The sequence below is a fragment of the Monodelphis domestica genome, chromosome 6, assembly GCF_027887165.1.
Source record: "Monodelphis domestica isolate mMonDom1 chromosome 6, mMonDom1.pri, whole genome shotgun sequence".
Taxonomy (NCBI): Eukaryota; Metazoa; Chordata; class Mammalia; order Didelphimorphia; family Didelphidae; genus Monodelphis; species Monodelphis domestica.
The window spans coordinates 153934806-153957396 of NC_077232.1; the positions used below are offsets into that span (position 1 = coordinate 153934806).

A 22591-nucleotide genomic window follows, 5' to 3' on the forward strand; every position below is an offset into this window, starting at 1 on the left:
TAAACTAGATGTTAAGTGACTTGATGTTTCAGGCAACTCTTTGTGAAGAGAGGAAAGGGAGAAAGAGGGACTGTCTTTATTAGATCTTAAATATATAATTGGCACTGTGCTAAATGATTTATAAATATTTAATCCTCCTAATAACCCTAGGAGGTAGGTATAGTCTTTACAACTACATTAGATGGAAGACCTAGTTGGGAAGATCAGGGTTCAAATCTAGCCTCAAACACTTCCTAACTCTGTGACTCTGGGCAAGTCCCTTAAACTTGATTGTACAGCCCTCCTGCTATTTTGTCATAGAATAGATACTAAGAAAGAAGATAAGGAATTAAAAATACCACATTAGAGGAGTTTTTGTTTATCTAGCTTCCTAAAATAATTATTAAATCATAGGTCCTAATTAAAACTAAATCCAAATGACAGCTATACCTTGATCAGTTGTATGAACACTTTTTTAATAGAAGAATTAATGGAAAAAAAGGAAAGAAAATGGGTCTAGCAGTGCTAGATTTTAAACTTTATTATAAAGCAATAACTAACAGTACTACATATTAATGTCTAAGAAATAGAATGGGAGATCTGTGGAACAGGACAGATTTACAAAGAATAGCTGTAAAATCTTACAGTAGCTGTGTATTTGGCAAAAAAAAAAAGCATAGATCCAGGTTTGGGAGTTAAGAAGTAATTATTAGTAAAAATTGTTAGGATAACTGAAAAATACTTTGGCAGAAACTTGGTATAGACCAAATATCTTACACTATTCAATAATATAAGATCTAAATGGATTTTTGTTCACTTGATTTTACTCCTTTCACTTTTTTTTCATCTTCACAGGAAGTTCTTTCCAAAGATGTTGTTTTTTTTTTAATTAGCCTACTTATTATTTCTTATGCATTAGTAATATTCCATCACAATCATATGCCATAATGTATTTAGCCATTCTCTAACTTATGGACATGTCTTAAATTTCCTATTATATTTATGGATAGGAAAGAAATTTATGAATGAGAAGCATTGTAAGACAAAATGGTTAATTTTGAGTACTTTAAATTGAAAAGTTTTGTGAAAATGAAACAAATGTTGCCAAGATTAGAAGGAAAGCAGAAAATTCAGGAAAATATTATGGACAGCCTCTCAAAAAGAGGTATTATGACTAAAATATATAGAGAACTTTGTCAAATTTATAAGGATAAGAGCCATCCCCCAAATGATAAATAGGCAAAAAGTACAAAGAGACAATTTTCAGATGAAGACATCAAAGCCATATATATAAATATGTAAAAGCAAGCTCTAAATAGATAATGATTAGTAAAATGTAAACCCAAATATTTATTAGGTATCATCTCATACTCATCATATTAGCTAGACTGGCAAAAGGGCAAATGGAATAAATATGGGGAAGGGAGACATTAATATACTGTTGTTGGAGCTGTGAACTGATCCAACAATTTCGGAGACCTATTTGGAATTACACTCAGAGAATTATAAGACTATGTACATCCTTAAACTCAGTGATGCCATTTCTGGATCTGTTTCCCAAGAAGATCAGGGGAAAAGGCAAAGAACCTATATGTTCAATAATATTCATAGTAGCTCTTTTTTTGTGATATCAAAGAACTGGAAATTGAGGACAAAGCCATGAATTGGAGAATGGCTAAACACATTTGGCATATGATTGTGATGGAATATTACCAAGTCATAAGAAAGAATGAGCAGATTAATTTTAGAAAAACCTGAAAAAACTACATGGGACAATGGACAGTGAAATGTGTCAAATCAAGGGAACTTTATACACAGCTACATATTTAATACTTGAAGAATAACTAAAATATTATCTCTAGAGAATGAAGACATGGAATAGAAACATGAAAGATAATTTACAAATAAATAAACATCTGCCTCTTCTATGATATCTTCTATGATACTGAGAGGGAAGGGAGTTGATGAGAGACTTGTAGATAAGTGATATTAATAAAATAATAAATTAAATTATAAACACCAATTGTTATTGTCTAAATAAATGTTATAATCAAAGAATAAAAAAATTTTAGGAATCTGGATATTCCATTGAGAACTGAATTAAACAATAAGCAAATCTGCTGCTCCATGTTAATTTTTTAAAGCAAAATTCTTCCAAAAATTGGTTTTGTCAAAAGAAAAATTAAAGAAAGGTAAGATGGAGGAGGAGGAGGAGGAGAAAGAAGAACAAAAACATGAAGAAGAATAACAATGGGAAAAATAACAAGGAGAAGAATTCATAAAATATTTTCACCTCTATTTTGTGAAGAGAATTCTCCACATTGTTACTGGGAAATTAAAATGATTTTCAAAATGGGATTCTGAAATTTGTTACATAAAATTAATGGTGAATCCCAGGCTTTTAGATTGACCAGTATTCTCATCAGGACAGGTTCTTGGTGACAGTGCCAGTTCAGTTTACAGAAGGAAGCAACTTTGTGCATGTGTATTTGTGCACATGCATGCTTATGTATCCAATTCCTGCCTGCTGACCACCTAACTTTTGCAGAATAAAATTTTGGGGGAAATAGCTAAATCTAGACAACCTAAGGTCTCACACATTGCCCTTCTGCTTAAAATGTAGAAGCTAGAAGCGTAAAAGAAAAAATAAGTCCTATGGAACTCTTAAGCTGAATAAAACAAGTGCCTTCATAGGTATCATTTTTATATCATCTTTTTCTACTCTTGGAAACTTGTTTTTATTACTTCGTTCAGAAGTAAGTGAGAACTGAAAAGGACTTTTCTTTCTTTTACTCAAGATAGAGCAGCATGGTTTATCTGACACATCCAAGTTAATTACTTTGACTACATCTAATTACTAATAACATCCTAGCCTCCCTAGTGGTTTTAGAATGCTAATATTATGCCAACTAAACATGGTATTGCTAAGTCAAATGTTCTTCTTTTTCACAAAGAGGAGAGAATTATGGGGTGTGCTTCCATCTCAGTGTTAGATTGAAATGCTAAAAACTACAAGTGGAAGGAAGGAGCTTTAGGTCTTTACAAGTGGGTTGGCGGGACATAATTCTTCTTGAAATTCTGCCTTAACTTGTTTTAGATAATAGCAAACCAAAAATATCAAAACAAGGTATCACTAATTAATATGCTTTTAGTGTAGCTATGTACAGGGTGGAATGAATAAATGCACTTTAAGCAATCTAAGTCTTTTTTTAGTGAAAGGAAACAGTCCTTCAAAAATATTCACTCATATAAAAGAGTAAGTGAAAAAATAAGATAAAGTCATAATACATCTAAGAGTAATGAGTATAATTTTCTACAAAGCAAGACAGGTTTCCAAAAGAAAGAGGAGGAATATTTTTAAGATTTGGGTATTAGTAGTCACCTTAATTTCTAGGAAGTGTTCTAGTAAAGAAAACGTTTTTGCATATGACTCATTTTATAATTAAAGCAACAACAAGAAAAAAGAAATGTTAAAATGCAAATAAAGGCTTACTAATATATAAAACAAGGTCACCTCCATTTTATAGCTCTCTACCAAATGCTTAATTAACCGCAGCAAAAAAGCTAAACTACATTTTGATATGGAGTAAGCTATCAATTGTTGCCATTCCCATTTCACTGTATGAAAAAAGTGCCTAAAATTAAAATCCAGTCATGAATATTTTAAGGAAAGCATGTAAAATGGGGAAGAAAAACAAAATAAAGTTTATTGCTATTTCTCATGTGATGATTAGTGTTGGGGAGGGATGGAATTTAGTACGTGAGATTGTAAAACTCACAGAAAATGCTCAAAAGTATGTGATCAGTTTAGGATTCTGCTATTAGCCTGTGGTTGAAAACTCTTCCTGAATCAACAAAGAGTACTTCTGGAGAAGGAACTATAACAGAACTGGGGGCCTGAGCACCTCACAGGTTGGGAATTCCACTTACCTGCTTGATTTGTGGTTACATTTACAGACACATACTGCCGGGCTCCTGGGCTCAAGTCGGACACTCCATTCACTGCCTCAATCTCAAAGGTATAGTTTGTGTGAGCGAGGAGATCCACCATCATGACAGAGGTGTTTTTCAGGCCGATTTGACGGGGGAGGTACCTGACATGACCTCCACACTCCTCACACACACCTGCATGGGAGTTGCACTTCTTGCATGCAATATAATATGACACATCTTTCCTTCCACCAGTGTCAGCAGGAGGAATCCATTCCAGAAAGACACTAGTTTCGTTAACATTTGAGATGGCATTCCGAGGAGCTGAGGGGGGTCCTGGTTTGCAAAGTAAAGTGAGAAAAACATATTTTAAGATGATGTTGTTATGCATTCCTCATCCCACCATTCCCTGGGCTGGAGAAATATCTAATGAGGTTGAGTCTTTTTTGTTTGTTTGTTTTAAGTAGGAAGCAAATAATGGACAATTTATAATAAAATTAAAAGGAGGGATGCATTAGTATTAAGGGTTTTGTGTCATCTTTGAAATAAGTATTTTTTAGATATATTTTTAAATTAGTTAAAGAAAAGTAGCTTATTTTAGAATGCATTGTTAAATAAGACAGTGGATAATGTTTAGCTTTTACTTATGCATGTGTGTATATTTGAGTGCATATGTAGATACTGAACATTTAAGTCTTTCTCTTCAGGCCTGAACACACTATTTCTCTTTACTACTAGTTCCTTTCAGTCAGTGAAGTGAAGGCCAAATGAAAATTGAAACCATTTTTTAAAAAGTTGTAGTTCTTGATCCCAAATCACATAGTTGGCAGAAACATTTCACACATATTTCAAAATATATTCCATTTACCCATGCCAAATCATCTACAGTATTTTTTAAACCTTCCCTCACTCTGTCAAGAAAGCACAAGGTTTTAAGAAGCTGATCAACCATTACAATCTGTAATAACATTTCATCTTTTTGATACTTCTTTAAAGTCATAATTCTGCAATTTACAGATTGTAGTTTACTAAGTATATAGGGTTCATGCAACATGAAACAATGACAAAAAACTATAGAACATATTTTTTTCTCTAATATCAAATGTTTTTTTTTTAACTCACAACTAGTGTCTAGAGAGCGAGAATAACAAATTTCATCCCAACAACATCAAAACAGATGAAAAATGACTCCACATACTCCAACCCAGATAATACCTCTAAACTGACTTTGCTACATTCTAGCCTAAGTTGTTAATGTTTCTATTGGAGTAGAAATGAACATATTATTACATTTAAAATATTCATTTTTATGTCAGAAAAACATTATCTTAATAAAATATTTTTATTCTGCTGCCAATAATGAAATCAGCACAATCTTGGGAACTATTTAATGCCTTTGCCAATACAGGGAGATGCCCCTATTTTGTAAACTGTTTCTAATTTGAGATAAAAATGAACTGAAAATAACGGATTTTGAACTACACAGCACCAACATACATAGCTAAATTCCTCACAATGATTTTAAATTTTGACAGAAATGGAATGATTATAGGGTTAGGAATTCACAAAGGAGAAACAAAAGATGTGCCTTCTCTGAGACTCAAGGAAGTAATTTTGCTAAAATGGAATAATGAAAAGTACAGCAGAGCATTTTTTTATACATAGCTATGGTGCAAGGCCACATGAAATCATGGAAAGACTGTTATACTTGGAGTCAAGAGTACTAGTGTATAGTCTTGACCATGATATTTACTATTTGTGTTATCATATGAATCATTTAATTTTTCTGAGTCTCAATTTCCTCACCTATAGGTTGGAGATTCGTATTAATATCAGAGATTCTGTCAGCTTTAAATTAGATAATATTTATAAAATTCTTTGTAAACTTTATATGAGTATATCATAATTTCAGAGTATCAACTTTCTCAGCTGCAAAATGTAGATATTAAAATATGAACTATCTATACAACTGGGTTATTATAAGAAAACTTAGAAACTTAAAATGTTATACATATATGTTGATTATATATTAAGAAGCTTATAAAGGTAACAGATCATTTCTCCTGCTATGTATTTTCTCTTTATTAAATCTAGAAATATTAATTAATTAGGGATGTTTGAAAATATATTGTAGGTGAAATAAGAGATGGAAGGATGGGTATTATACAAAGTTTTATTTTTGTTGTACTGCCTTTCAAAAACACATAAGTAAAACAGTAATATCTCTGCAAAATGACACCAAACTTAAAAAAAAAAAACTTCCATTTTTACCCTGCTTAATACTAATAATCAGACACAGAGAAGCACTCCAACAGAAAGATAACCCCTGTGGCATAAATGCTTATATTCAATTGTAAGATGATTTGGCTTGATTGTCCAGATTTCTAAAGGATAGATACAAAATGGGAAAATCACATTCTCTGATTGAATTGTCATACATTATGTTTTTCCTCTATCAATAAGAGATGATAGAATAAGGCATCTATAATTTCTAAATTTTATCATTAAAAGTGTATTCAAAATATTTGAGTCTCTTTTTATTGGGGTAGGGCAATTCAAATGAAATGCTGAACACAGAAAGTACTTTGTGGAATGAGAAACATGCACCAAAGCCTATTTCTTCTGTTGCTATGCCCTTTTCAAACCATTAACATTCTTGTGAATACAAAAATGCCTTTGAAGTCAATGTGTTATTCTCAAGCACAATGTTGTAACAGAAAAATAAAAAAATAAAAAAAAAATAGACAGACTATTGCTGAAGAAACGTGTAATGGCATTCTGTTCTTCCTAAGTGTGTATATTGGCAGATAAAGACACAGAATTAAATCTCTGAAAAGTATGTTCCTCAAAGACTATCAATTTGATATTTTTTTTCTTTTTCATGCCTGTGTCTTCTTGATTCTTAAATAAAATAAAGCCTAACATTGGCGGCATAAAGTTAAATTTTATAAAGTCAAGCAGAGTATACCATTTAAGATTTTCATATGAACATTTATCAATCCATCTGCTTGTAGAAAACACAGGCATTATGTGTATCACTCAGAAAGCAACTGAAAACAGAGTTAGTCATCTATACATATTATTAGATAGATTTAACACATACATCATATTAGAATTTTGAGTAGTGCAGACAAATGAATGTTCCTTTGGGAAAAAAGATGAAAATGTACATGGTCAGAGGAGTTAGCAATATGAAAACCTATGTCTCTGGATTCTGGTTCTAGAACTACCAATCACCAGGCCTCCATTCTTCTCTCTAACAATACCAAAAACGAGACATACCACCTTCTCTTTGAGGAAGCTTAGGCTACCTATATGTGTGAAATTGCATAGAAAATTAATGAAGCTATTAAGACAACTCAATAGAATTCTTTCACTTGCCTTGCCCTCCTTCCCCCCTAAAACCTTTGTTTTAAGTATCTGAATACTTGAAGTTGAGCAGATATTTGTTGAATTGAATTCAAACTAAAACACATGGGCCTGAACTAAAAGACTGAATTCTATAGAATGCTTTATATATCCATCTGACTTAAAACCCCTAGACACAGTCATTTTCTTAAATGCTTCCAGTTCAACTGAATTCTCCTTTATGACACTAAGATATAAAAATAACTGGAACATTCACAATTGCTGAGGTTTCAAAAAAGATCTTTCAACCAATTAAAACAACAAAAAATTGTTACTTTTTTATGCATTCAGACAGTACATATTTATTTTCTGATAGTTGAAAGCTGTCAATAATTGTGTATATCCCTGATTTTTGTCATTTTTTTAATTGGAGTTTGGGTTCCTTTTTTGGTACAAAGGGTAAATTGCTTAAAGGCACCAGAGAGATTTTGTACAGAAGATTCAACTGCTCTTAAAAGGTTAAAGACTTGGATTTCAATGGCAATGCTTTGAAGTGAATGATCCTCTAACTCATAAAATCACTACTTTCAGAGGGGATCAGTAAGAGCTTTAGTTTGAAAAAAGGACTATTTGAAGAATCCTAAAAATGTGATCTAGCAAATCTTTGGAAACTAGGAAGAAACAATTCAGGTGAGCTATTACTTTGTGATATTCTGGACACTATTTTATAAGTGACATGGTTTTAGGGTCAAGATTTAGCATTAGTGATCACCGTCATGAAGACAAATACTCACTAAGTCAGGGACTAAAAATAACAAGACATGATAAAGAAACAAGCAACGGGATAAATAGAAGGGAGCATGGACCAAAGAAGTAGTTGGTGATTTGGACTCTTTTATGTTCTGTTTATGTTCTGATCTTCAATAATTACATAAGTTTACCTTTCTCATTGATAGACTTGAAGAATTATGGTGGCAATATGTCAGATTCCATCAGGAGATGAATAGGATCAATGATCAATGTGGGTCTAGCCAGTTCAGCTTTATAGCTCAAAGAAAACTTATACAGAAGTAGCTCATGTTTAAGATGATAAACAGGAATCACAGATCATAGAAAAATAAGAAACTACATTTAAGGACATTCATTGACTTGAACTTTGACAAAAGTCAATAAACCTAAGGGGAAAGGTTGGGTTAGTTTTTTGACTCTGATGTCTGATTTACTAAATGAACTTGCCTATGTTTGAAGGAGCATTATAAATGGCTAAATTGTTGTTGTTGTTGTTCTATATAATTGTGCTTTGGAAGTCTGAGGGGCAGGTTGAAAGATTGCTGTCTCATTCATGTCAAAAGGGTTTCCATATTTATATGGGTTGGAAGATTGAGGGTAAGAATAGATCACATAAACTGTGTAAATAGACAGGAATGAACCTTAGTCCTCAATGCAGTAGTTGTGAATATTATAATTCAACCACAAAGCAAAGTGAAAGAGTTGTCACCTAGAAATTTATGTTTCTAAAATATAACTTTTGAAATATTTATGTGATTGTGTATGTTATACTAGAGAAGTCAGTGTTTATGATATTTGCTTCAGAGGATAGTCATATGGCTAAGCTAAGTAAACATTGTGCCCACTGAAGAGAAAAAAAAAGAAACATGCAAGGTTATTGTTTTATGTCTATCATGCCACTCTTTCAGACAGGCACAATGTAAGAGAAGCATCATTGAAGAGACACAGGGTTTCCTTACTTGTACATGCCATTGTAGGTGGGTCAGACTCCCTCCTGAAATAATCCTTTTCACAGAGACAAGAGGTCGAAGCTTCTTCATGAGTATAACTGTGAGGTGGACACTTGCTGCAGCTCTGGCTCTGAGGTGAAGCTTTGAAGAATCCAGGTTTGCACACTGTCAAAAGAAATCAGAGGCTAAGCTCTTTCCCTCAAATAGCTACTGTGGGAGTGGTAATCTGCATTGGTGGAGGGTGTAAGAATATTGATGAAATCATAAATCCACTAAGATATCAAGTTTCCAGGCCCAGAATCATAGTAAACTGCATTCCAAAAATCATTGACATAAGAACAATAAATCCTTGTTAATGATAAAAATGTCATGGAAAATTGAAGAAGTGCTGCAAGAATAGAGAACAGTAAATGGTCCACCAAATTTCTGGAAAAGGGAAAAAATGTAGATTTCACAAATTGTATTGGAAGTGATGTTTCTAATCTCTAGAAAAATTCCACAATCCATCATTAAGCCAAAGAATTGGAATCATTTATAAAGGGAAGCCATGAAGTCTAAGAACCAAGAGCAGTTCACAAATAACATATCAGCTCAAAGCAAAGAGCCCCCTTTCCTCTAAAAAGATAATATTATACAATACTAATGCCAGATCAAAGAAAGCATGTCATAGATTGAATACACCAATTTCAGAAAAAAAGCATTTAACCAAGTATCTCAGAATATTGTTAAGCAAACTTATACTTTGGCAAATGATCATTCTGAAAGACTTGTATAGTTTGCATATAATAAGCATTTGTTAAATGTTTGTTGACTAATGAGTAAATTAATTCCTTGGTAGTGGCATAGAGGGTGGTTTCTAGTAGATTGTCATGGCTTCTATCCTGTACCCTATCCTTTTCAATGTTTGTATCAATGATTTTTATGACTATGGAATATGTGGAAAATGTGTTCATTGCATTTCTCAGATGTCAAAAGTTTGGGAATGATAGATAATGGATGAATTTAATGATAATCGAGATTTAAAAGTTCTTGAGAAGTTGGCATGAAGAACTGGAATGAAGACTCACTTTCATTGAAATAATGCTATAATTCCAGAAGTAAAATTGGAATAGAGGATAGAGAAGTAGCCATGGAATCAGGAAGATCTGGTTCAAGTCCTTTTTTATGACACATAATGAAAGAAAATAATTAGGCAAGTCTTTTCACTTCTAAGTGCCTTCTAGAGCAACTCACTAAGACTATAAGTAGGAAAGTAGGAGCTGGTCAGCCCTGTTAGAAGGAGTTTACTAACCACGAGTTTTCCATACCAGTGAAATCAAAATATTGGATTTTAAAAAGTCAATATTTTTCTATACTCAAGTACAATTTAAAATTTTGATATCACAATTTCCCTTTAGGTGACACATAAGATACTTCTTCCAACTTGAATGTGCTTTTTCAGAAATTGGATTATTAGAAAGTTAGCTTCTTGTTCTATGAATTCTCAAAATTCAAATTAATGTTGGGGAATGAAATTAATCTATACGAGTATCAATCATCCATAAAAGTTTGTCCTTGACCATGTAATTCAGTAGAATATTTTGATAAATGCAATAGATTCTGTATACTTTGTATGCCCTCCAGATAAGATGAGGTTTCCATGAAAATACTCAGAAGGTTCTCCACCATGATCATAAGTGGACTTGATTGAGATATTTCTTCAGTGGACCTAATTATATTGAAAGCAGAGCATCATTAATGCTTTTACAAATCCCTTGCCAAAGTGAGGATATTTGAAAGAGCTTTTGATAATACTAGTTCCTTTCTTGTACTTATGGGGAAGATATTTTTTCCATTTTTATATAATTACTATAAGAGGCGATACCACTCTTAGCTAAGATTTAAGTACTTAAGTATTTTATCTTTCATTTTAGACAAGCCATTCACAAGGTGTCTTCATTTCTCTCTTTTAGTATTTGCTTTTCAACTCAAAGTGGCTCCTTATAAGCCCTATATTTCTGGCAATTACTCCAAAATGAGGTATATGTTCTCAATTGTTTTCATAAGTGACCTCCAAACACTATGTTCTAAGGTTACATAAAATTCTACCAAACTCCAAAGGTCTCTGAATTCAAAGGCAAATAGACTATAGCATGGAACAAATCAACAAAATTTTATATTGTAGATACAAATATCTAGAAATAGAAACATTATTGTTTTCCTGAAAAACTAATTTGTTTACTTAGTTTCTATTTTAGTGTCCTGAATATGAAAAAAATAAGTTTTTGTGAATTCACTTGTATCATAAAAACACTGCTTTCTGCCATTTCCAGTGTTGGCATTTTTTGGTTATAAGTACCTGGTTTTTATTCAATTATATTATTTTATAAACAAAGAGAATGAGCAAGTATTCCAATAGAAAAATGAAAGAATATTTTTTTCTTCTTTCACATAAGTATCACTCATATTAACATGTTCTAGAAATTGTATACTTAATAGCTTAGGAAAATAGCTCAGTTAAAATGCATACATAGCTACATTAGGCATTGAATTTTGACAAACACATACTTAATTTACTTATTCAATTTCTTTTTTTGATGGAGATAGTGTCCTATTTTAATTAGGATCCCTTAGATAATAAAGATTCCTTTCTTTTGAAACACAAGCATCCACTAATTAACCTATATGACAAAAGGGTTATTTAACCTTTTTTCTAGCCAATATAAAAATAAATTTATTTGTTAAAGGAAGTTTAGGTTTTAATGAACATTGAAGGAAATAGCAAGAATGTCAGATCAAATATTTTCCTAAACTTCTAATCTCTCTCCAAACTATTTGATTATTCATTTCAAAGATAGGCACCCTTCTACAGCTGCCAAAACACAGATTTTGGATTTTAGAAGGCCTTAGTTCAAGTTTTGCCTCTCACACATTAGATATATGAAACTTAGCAACTCATTTATTTTTTACGTATGCCAGACAAGTGTCTAATTAATTGTAGAGAAGGAGCTTGTCTATATTAGCAGAGGTAGTTTCCACAGCAGATGTGTCTTGTTCTGATGAAATCATAGTTCTAGAGAAATGTACATCAAAGCCTGCAGAAGGCTAGTGTAGGAATATCTATAGCATGATCTCCCTTTTTCATCCAGGTTTGTTTTTTCCACTGGGTGTATAGGGATATTGAATTATGAGATGCATGGGACTGTGATGCCTTTGCTGTAACAAAGATTCTATAATCAGGGTAATACCAGCTACTCCCTCTACTTAGGGGATATTGTGCCACACAAGGTGGGGGACCTCCTTTGGCCTTCACCTTAACAGGAGTTGCACATTTTAATAGACCAACATGTATAGAGTGAGAAGCCCATACCTGTTCCAGGATATCATCAGGAATATGATAAACTATACTTCTTTTCTCCTCTCTCTCCACTGTATCTAAGAACAACATAGTGAAAAGAGCTAGAGATCGTTCTGGAAGTTCTAAATATATGTCCTGGGTTGGTGTGCATTGAATGTTGCTATTAATTTGCATAAAAGATCTCTCCCAAGTAAATTTCATTGGGGAATTGGGCATTAGGAGAAAGGAATGCTCTACAGATGATACCATTTTGGGTTGCAAATTTTTTTTACTCTCTGTGGTCTTCCAGTTACTCCCAACACATTCATAGTTCTCACAGCCTTGAAATCTTCTGGGAATGTTTGAAAAACAGATTTACAAGCTCCTGTCTCAACCAAACAATCATAGATTTGTTCTCCCACCCTTAAAGTAACATGGGGTTCTGTGCTATTTGGTGGAAAATGTGTAGCTATAACAGGTGCCAACACAGAAGGATCAGGAAATTACCTCCCTAATTCCCATCCAATCACATTCCACCTTCTCATTTACTTGTGCATCACTATTTTTCCAGGGTTCCACACTGCTCTCTTTCTGCCAGGATTTATTTGCCTCAGTACACCTTCCATCAGTTTTTATTCCATTGCTAACATGTAAGATTTCATTATTAACTCTATTTTTCTTACTAATTGTTTCATCATTTTCACATTCCTGTAGCATTTCAGCATCTATATATATATTATTTCCCATAATGGGGTGCTCAGGGAGGGGTAGTATCTCTGGTATAGAGGGCTTGTCATGCCCTCTTAGGGCAGCTCTCCAGCCTCTGACCCTCACCTGACACCCAGCTCTCACTTGTGGCTCCTAGTAGCTGCTAACATGCGGCAGCAGCCACACCCCGGGAAACGGCTTCGACAGGCTGGCTAAACCTTGTGAGGGTAGCCAAGGGGTCGTAGACCCCTGGTGAACCAAGGATTTGCTCACCCAGCATGTGAAGACTGCTTCGGCTGAACAGACAGAAGAAACCAAAAAGAAGATTGAACAGCTGAGATGGCGATGCAGCAAAGCACTGTGGAATGCTTAGGGCATGTTGGAGCACAAAGGACAACATGGCCATCCAATACAGCTGAGGAAGTCTCCAGGTGTAATGATTTTTCATGCCACTGGACCCAGGCTTCCAACGCTGAGAGAGTGGGACTGTCTCTGTGCATCGACTTTTCCACTTAAATCTCCTTCATGCACAAGTGTCTTTGTGCACACTCATCTATCATAGATGAAAGTGCACAAAAACAATTGTCATCCTCGGTTACTGAGAGACTACTACTACCTGTACCATCCTGATCACACCTTCATGCTGAACATGCTCCCTTTTGTAAGTCCCCTTTCTGGGTATTCACACCAGCCACTTGAGAGAATTTAGGATGTGATCCTGATCTAATGTATTCCTGCATCGTTTTCAAATCTGGGACTTGTTGGGAACTATGACAACATATATGATTGAAACAGTTATTGTCTTGTCTGTTATAAACATTGTTACCTCCATTATAGTCATTATTAAATCTGTTGTTAGGACCATAAGAGTTGTGTTTGAAACTATTATAATTATTGTATGAACTACCTCGGTTTCCACTATTGTTTTGTCCAGAGAATTGCCCCCTTAACCTGCATTCTCTTTTCATATGACCAACACAATTGCAAAGATAGCATCATGGGACATTTTATCTATTTTGCCTAGGTCTGAAGTCATTCCTTGGTGGCCTATAAGATTACATCACTGCCACAGCCTTTACGTGTTGAATTTCATTACCTTTTCATTTTTTATTTGCTTCCTTTAATTACTTAATTTTTCAGTCATGTCACTTTGATTTTCAGTTTGTCTGTCCAAAACATCTTTGTAAATGTATGTGGTTTTCCTTTTTAAGTCATCTAATCCCATGGTAAAACAATTAGGACAATTGCTCCTAATTTTTTTTTAACATCAGGCAGACATTTTTCACAAATTGCCCTCTAATATGGTTAACATTTTCCCCTGATAATAAATCCAATCCAAGCCAATGTTCCTCACAGTACATTCTATCCAAAATTCTAGCTGGTATTTCCCCTGTATCCTGCCTTAGCTTTTCAAATTTAAACCATGGCCTGGGGTTCTTAGAATTTTCCCTCCTGATCTCCAGAATTGATTCTCTGGCCATCCCTAATTGTATATAGGCTTTGACCAAGTTGATTTCTAAATCCTGATAGTCTGTTAAACAAGTTATAAGAGCACTGTTACAGTTTGTTCTATAATTTGCTGCTTTTCACACTTAAAACTTCATCCATAATGAATTTAAAATCCTGAAAACTTGCATTAAAGATCTTAATTACCCTCTCTAACTCTTTCACAACTTTCATAGGTTGTTCTTCATACTTAGTTTTTCTTTTTTTCATTGCATCTAACTCTTTCTGGGTAAAATTCTTATGCTCTCTTACATGCCCTATGCCAAGGTCAGCTGAGACATAAAGGACATCTCACAGAGGAAACATTCTTGTAGGATTACTTTCTAAAGCTTCAGTCTCTAGTTGCAGCTTAGTAGGTGCCTGTGATTGTTTTTCACCCTCTAGCTCAACAAGGTTCTTTTTCCTTGCCCCTTGAGCCATTCTGTTTGCTTTTGCTAGTTCTAGGGAGTTGGTTTCCATTTGATCAAGCTTATTCTGTAAGGCAAGGACTAATTGTTTTAGTTCAGTATTTCCAAAAGTAAGCCAACCATGAACATTGAATTTATTTAAAATCCATTTCAAGGGGTGGAGTCAAGATGGCAGTATAGAGGCAGCAAAATTTCAGACCTCTGAAAACCCCTCCTTACCAAATAAAAACCAAATGCTCCTGGGGACTAAAAACCAAACCTAACAACAGGACAAAGATAAGGAACCCTCCTGCTGGAGTCAACTTAAAAGGTATGCTCCCAAAAAGCCTGAGTTCAAAAACACTCATATTTAAGGAGAAGGAAGAAGGAAGGTCCTAGGACCCCTCCCCTACCTACAGTACAAAGCCTCCAGAAGTGGCTGGAACCTCTGGGCAGGCAAGAGTGATAACCTGGTTGTAGTACCTTGTGGGCAAAGCTGTGCCTGGCTCAGGGTTCTGAACACAGGCAGCTGGGAGGCAGTTTGAGGAGAAGCACAGAGGAGGCAACCTATTGGCAGCAGCAGAGACACTCCAAACCCTGGCCCCTTCAGAGGTTTTGGCCTCAGGGCACATCCAGCTCTGCTAATTCAACTCTACTGGGCTTAAAACTTATCAAGCCTTCAGAGAGCAGGGAAGCTCGAGCTCCAACCCCCCTCCCCCACAGACTGCTCTGAGTGCCTTGCTAAGCTTCAAGGGTGAAGGCCCACAGAAAAGGCCAAACCCACAGATTAAACACACAATGGGAGGAGCAAGAGTGCAGGCAACTACAGGGGGGAAAGAAGTGGCAAATAAGAGCAAACAACAGAAAAAGAAAGAGAAAAAAGAAATTACAATCGATAACTTCTATCAAGGCAATGAATGAAAAGTAAATGTAACAGAGAAGGATCAAGGAACACCAAGGAAAAATACAGAAGCTCCAGCAAATTGGACACAGACTTTGGAAGAACTCAAAATACAATTCAAAGTACAATTAAGAGAGGCTGAAGGCAACTGGGAAAAGATCCTTAAAAAGCAAGATAAGTCATTTGTAAACAGAAAATAGTGTCTTGAAAGCCAAAATTAATCAGCTTGAAAAAGAGGTAAAGGAGATGAAAGATGACCTCCAAAGAAAATCATACCAGAAGGAGGATGACCAAAAAGCCAGGGATGAAATTCAGTCTTTAAAAATCAGAATACAACAATTATAAGTAAGGGACTTTACAAGGCAGCAGGAAACAATAAAACAAAATCAAAAGAATGAAAAAATTGAGGACAATATAAAACACCTCATTCACAAAACAAAAGATTTAGAAAATGGTTCCAGGAGAGACAACTTAAGCATCATCTGCCTACCAGAAGACCATGACAAAAGAAAAAGCCTGGACATCTTCCTATAGGAAATCATCCAAAAAAAAAAATTGCCCTGATATTCTAGAACAAGAGGGAAAAGTGGATATTGAAAGAATCCACAGATCATCTCCTATACTTAATGCCCAACTGACATCATTGGAAACTTTAGATTACTCCATCCTACTTAGTCTAACAAAATCAGGAAAGTCTACACCCAAACTTAAGGATTAAGTATCTAGGAGGATGGCCTGTGATAGACATATGCTAGCAAATGACAAATCAGAAACAGTTGATAGACCCCTGGGATGTTCTAAGTCAAGTTTAAGCTACCATTGGTACAGGTGATGTAAAACTGTCTATATGTTTCACATCACTTCTTCTCTCCAACCTCTTTTTGGCGGTGGAGAGGTGACTTGAAGCAGTGTGCTGAGCCTTTCAGCATCTTGGCGTGACGGTAGCTACTGTCTGGTTTAGTGGTGAGTTTTCCTTGATACAATACTGGAGGAAGCCTAGTAATCTAGTTCATGTGAGGTGTCTTCTCTGAGCTCTCTTGGAGTTTAAGCTGATTTTTCCTCCTTTAACTTCCAAACCCACCCACTTAGGAGCCTCTAATCTTCTTCAAAAACCTTGTGGCAGAGGACTTTGAACTCCTCCTTGCACAGGCCAGGTGGGAGAAATAGTATAACCTTTCCCTCTCTCTTCTTGATTTCTTCCCTCTATATCAATTAAACCATCATAGATTTCCAAACTGACTTGGGTATTTTATTTGGGATATCCTCTGGAGACCAAAAATTAAATATAGATTAGGTCACAACCCTACATTATCCTTACAACACCCAAGAATGTCATAGCCAAATTCAAGAACTATCAGAACAAGGAAAACATATTACAAGCTGCTAAGAAGTCATTCAGATACCATGGAACTACAGAGAGGATAACACAGGATCTGGTTGCATCATCTACACTGTAGGACCTAAAGGCATGGAATATGATGTTCTGGAAAGCAAGGGAACTAGGTCTACAACCAAGAATCAACTACCCAGCAAAACTCACTATATTCTTACAGGGGAAAGTATGGTCATTCAACACAACAGAAGAATTCCAAGTATTTGTAAAGAAAAGACCAAACCTGAACAGAAAATGTGATGCCCAAACACAGAACAGATGAGAATCATCAAAAGGTAATTAAGAAAGGGGGAAAATGAAAAACAAAACAAAACAAAACAAAAACTTTTTTAAGGGACCCAATAAGTTAAAATTTTATGTATCCCTATAAAAAAGGAGGATATGGATTAATCTTAAAAACCATTATCACCTGGGGAGCTAGAAGAATTATACATAGAGGGTGTATGTATATATAGGATGAAATGCCAAGACATAAATATGTATATAGATATAGGTATGCATAAATATATATGTATAAATACATATATATATATATATAACTAGAGTTTAAAAAAGAGGTTAATACTAAGAGAAATGGGAAAAGAAACAAAATGGTGGAAATTTAGATGTCACAAAGAAGCTTATGAGGGGGGGGGAATCAATACACTTGAAGGGTAAAGAGGTTGGAGGCAGGAAATACTCAACTTGTACATGCATTGAAATTGACCTAAAGAGGGGGAGAATAATCATTAGGGCAGAGAATTGATTTGTGCCCTATAGGACAATAGAAGGGTAACAATCAGACTGTTGTGAAGGGAAGCAGTACAAAGAAGGGAGAGGGTGGGGGGTATTTTAAAAGGACTGTAAAGAAAATAAGGGGGGAATAAGAAGGGAAGAGGTAGACAGGGATGTAAAATAAGGGTGGGAATAAGGGTAACTGGTTAAAAAACAAAACATATGTGTAGAAGGAAATAGTGAAAGAAGAAAAGGCAGTACTAGGAGTAGAAATCAAAATGCTGGGAAATACAGAGCTGCTAATCATAACTCTGAATGTGAATGGAATGAATTCACCCCTAAAATGCAAGCAAAGAGCAGAGTGGATTAGAATCCAAAACCCTACCATATGCTGTCTACAAAAAACACACATGAGGAAAACACATAGGGTAAAAGTAAGAGGATGGAGTCAAACCTATTGGGCATCAACTGATAAAAAGAAGGCAGGAGTCTCAATCACGATATCTGACAAAGCCAAAGTAAAAATAGATATAGTCCAAAGAGATAGGGAAATTCATTACATTCTGATAAAAGGCAGAATAGAAAATGAGGAAATATCAGTACTCAACAAGTATGCACCACATGGCATAAAATCCACATTTCTAAAGGAGAAATTAGGGGAGCTCAAGGATGAAATAGATAGAAAAACTATACTAGTGGGAGACCTGAAACATCCTCTATCAGAACTAGATAAATCCAAACCAAAAAAATAAATAAGAAAGAGGTAAGAGAAGTGAATGAAATCTTATAAAATTAGTTAGTAGATATGTGGAGAAAAATAAATAGGACAAGAAAAAATACAACTTCTTTTAAGCAGCACATGGTACAGTTGCAAGAATTGACCATGGACTAGGGCAGAAAAACATTGAGAACAAGTGCAAAAGAGGAGAAGTAATAAATGCAACCTTCACAGACCACAATGCAATGAAAATAATAATTAATAAGGCTACATGGAGAGGCAAATAAAAAAATTAATCAGAAACTAAACATGATTCTTCAAAACTGGTTAGTTAAAGAACAACTCATAGAAACAATTAATAATTTCATTGAAGAAAATGACAATGATGAGACCATCCTTTCAAAATCTCTGGGATGCAGCCAAAGCAGTACTCAATGGAAAATTCATATTCAAATTAGAGAGGGCAAAGGTCAGTGAATTGGGCAGGCAAATAAAAAAAAATTAGTAAGTGAACAAATTAAAAATCCTCAGATGAAGACTAAATTAGAGATCCTAAAAAAATCAAATGAGAAATTAATAAAATTGAAGGTCAAAGAACTATTGATTTAATGAATAAGACTAGAAGCTGGTACTTTCAAAAATCAAATAAAATAGACAAAGTACTGGTCAATCAAATTTAAAAAAGGAAAGAAGAAAACCAAATTGATAGTATCCAAGATGAAAAGGGAGACCTAACCTCTAATGAAGAGAAAATTAAGGCAATCATTAAAAACTATTATGCCTGATTATATGGTGATAAATATGGCAATCTAGGGAATATAGATGAATATTTACAAAAATATAAATTGCCTAGACTAACAAAGGAAGAAATAGAATACCTAAAAAACCCCATATCAGAAAAAGAAATTGAACAAGCCAGCAAAGAACTCCCTAAGAAAAAATCCCCAGGTCCATATGGATTCACAAATTAATTCTATCAGACATTCAAAGAACAACTAATCCCAATATTATACAAACTATTTGACAGAATAAGCAAAGAAGGGGCTCTACCAAATTCCTTTTATCACACAAATATAGTACTGACTCAAAAGCCAGGGAGGTCAAAAACAGAGTAAGAAAACTATAGAACAATCTCCTTAATGAACAAAAATGCAAAAATCTTAATTAGCGTAATAATTAAAATTAAATAATATCTCTTGCTACCCAGATGTGTATATTTTACAAAGTTTATTAGGATGTGTAGACAATCATTCCTAAGTAACCTGGCTGCGTGCTAGCTTAGCAGGCTGTATCTTTCTACTCCCCCTCACCTCCTGGTCTTCTTGTTCATATCCCTATCCCTCCTCGGTCTCCGGTTCTGCCCCAAACCTTAACTTTTGTTGACATACAAAATGTACAAGACACAATCCTGGCACACACCTAAGAAACCCTTGCACAACTGTGGTATGTCAGGAATGTTTGAAAGGCAGGTAATGTTACTTAGGAAGGGGAAGGGGATGAGCTTCCTTGACACAATAGGATACTAGCAAAAAGACTCCAGCAAGTGATCACAAGGGTTATTCATTATGACCAGGTAGAATTTATACCAGGAATTCAAAGATGGTTCAATATTAGGAAAACCATCCACATAATTGACCATATTAACAAGCAAACCAACAAAAATCACATGATTATCTCAATAGTTGCAGAAAAAGCCTTTGAGAAAATGCAACACTCATTCATATTGAAAACACTAGAAAGCATAGGAATAGAAGGGCCTTTCCTAAAAAATAATAAGTAGTAAATATCTAAAACCATCAACAAACATCATCTGAAATGGGGATAAACTAGAAACCTTCCCAATAAGATCAGGAGTGAAACAAGAATTTCCATTATCACCTCTATTATTTAACATTGTACTAGAAATACTAGGAGTAGCAAATAGAGAAGAAAAAGAAATTGAAGACCTTAAAATAGTCAATGAGGTGACCAATCTAGCACTCTTTGCAGATGATATGATAGTCTACTTAAAGAATCCTAGATAATCAACTAAAAATCTAGTAGAAATAATCAACAACTTTAGCAAAGTTGCAAGATACAAAATAAACCAACATAAGTCATCAGCATTTTTATATATTTTCAATACATCTCAGCAGCAAAAATTAGAAAGAGAAATTCCATTTAAAATCACCCTAAACAATATAAAATTCTTAGGAATCTATCTGCTGAGACAAACACAGAAACTACATGAACACAACTACAAAACACTCTCCACACAACTAAAACTAGATCTGAACAATTGGAAAAAAAAAAACATTAATTGCTCCTGGGTAGGATGAACTAACATAATAAAAATGATAATTCTATCCAAGTTTATTTATTTATTTAGTGCCATACCTATTGAACTGCCAAAAAACTTTTTTATTAAATTAGGGGAAAAAAAAACCATAACAGAGTTCAGTTGGAAGAATAAAAGATCAAGGATATCCAGGGAAATCATGAAAAAAAAAATGTGAAGGAAGGCGGTCTTGCAGTCCCAGATCACAAACTATATTATAAAGCAGTAGTCATCAAAACAATAGGGCACTGGCTTAAAGACAGAAAGGAGGATAGGTGGAATATACTTGGGGTAAGTCACCTCAGAAAGGTAGTCTATGATAAGCCTAAATATCCCAGCTTTGGGGACCAAAATCCAGTATTTGATAAAGAAAACTGCTGGGAAAATTGGAAGAGATTATGGAAAAAATTAGGTTTGGATTAACATCTCACACTCTACCTTAGATAAACTCAGAATAGGTGAATTACCTGAATATAAAAAAGGAAACTATAAGTAAATTGGGTAAGCACAGAATAGTATGCTTTTCAGATCTTTGGGAAAGGAAAGATTTTAAAATCAAGAAAAAATGAGAAAAAAAACACAAAATGTAAAATCAATAATTTTGATTACATCAAATTAAAAAAGGTTTTGTACAAACAAAACCAATACAACCAAAATTAGAAGGGAAGCAACAAATTGGGAAACAATCTTCATACCAAAATCTCTGACAAAGGTTTAATTACTCAAATTCATGAAAAGCTAAATCAATTATACAAAAAATCAAACCATTCTCCAATTGGGAGATTGTCCATATGTCCAATTGCCTAAATGGGCAAGAGACATGAAGAATAGGCAATTTTCAGTTAAAGAAATCAAAACTATTAATAAGCACATGAAAAAAGTGTTCTAAATCTCTTATAAACAGAGAGATGCAAATCAACACAACTCTGATGTATCATCTCACACCTAGCAGATTGGCTAACATGACAGCAAAGGAATGTAATGTATGCTGGAGGGAATGTGGCAAAGTTGGGACATTAATGAATTGCTGGTGGAGTTGTAAATTGATCCAACCATTCTGGAGGGCAATTTGGAACTATGCCAAAAGGGCGCTAAAAGACTGTCTGCCTTTTGATCCAGCCATAGCACTGCTGGGTTTGTACCCCAAAGAGATAATAAGAAAAAAGACTTGTACAAGAATATTCATAGCTGCACTCTTTGTGGTGGCCAAAAATTGGAAAATGAGGGGATGCCCTTCAATTGGGGAATTGCTGAACAAATTGTTGTATGTGTTGTGATGGGATAGTATTGTGCTCAAAGGAATAATAAAGTGGATGAATTACACGGGGACTGGAACGACTTCCAGGAAGCGATGCAGAGTGAGAGGAGCAGAACCAGAAAAACATTGTACACAGAACCTGATACACTGTGGTACAATCAAATGTAATGAACTTCTTTATTAGCGGCAGTGCAGCGATCCTGAACAACTCAGAGGGATCTGTGAGAAAGAACACTATCCACATTCAGAGGGAAAACTGTGGGAGTAGAAACATGTAAGAAAAACAACTGGTCAACTACATGTGTTGAGGAGGATTTGAGTGGGTATGTAGACTCTAAATGAACATCCTAGTGCAAACATCAACTACATGGAAATAGG

At 34.6% G+C, this 22591-nt stretch overlaps 1 protein-coding gene across 6 annotated transcripts in view; it reads right to left on the bottom strand.

Annotated features, from left to right (window-relative positions):
* EPHA5 (EPH receptor A5) overlaps window positions 1-22591 on the bottom strand; it is a 507554-nt gene that overhangs the window by 221713 nt on the left and 263250 nt on the right. For 2 of the 6 annotated variants that reach the window (XM_007496388.2, XM_001367991.3), the window contains exons 4-5: window positions 9006-9161; window positions 3910-4245 (exon numbers count right to left, since the gene is read on the bottom strand). The exons of 2 other annotated variants lie outside the window; for them this stretch is intronic. In XM_007496388.2, coding sequence (XP_007496450.1) covers window positions 3910-4245; window positions 9006-9161 — 492 coding nt within the window. The remainder of the gene's footprint in view (window positions 1-3909; window positions 4246-9005; window positions 9162-22591) is intronic. 2 more of the 6 variants (XM_056802682.1, XM_056802681.1) reach the window with 1 other exon arrangement.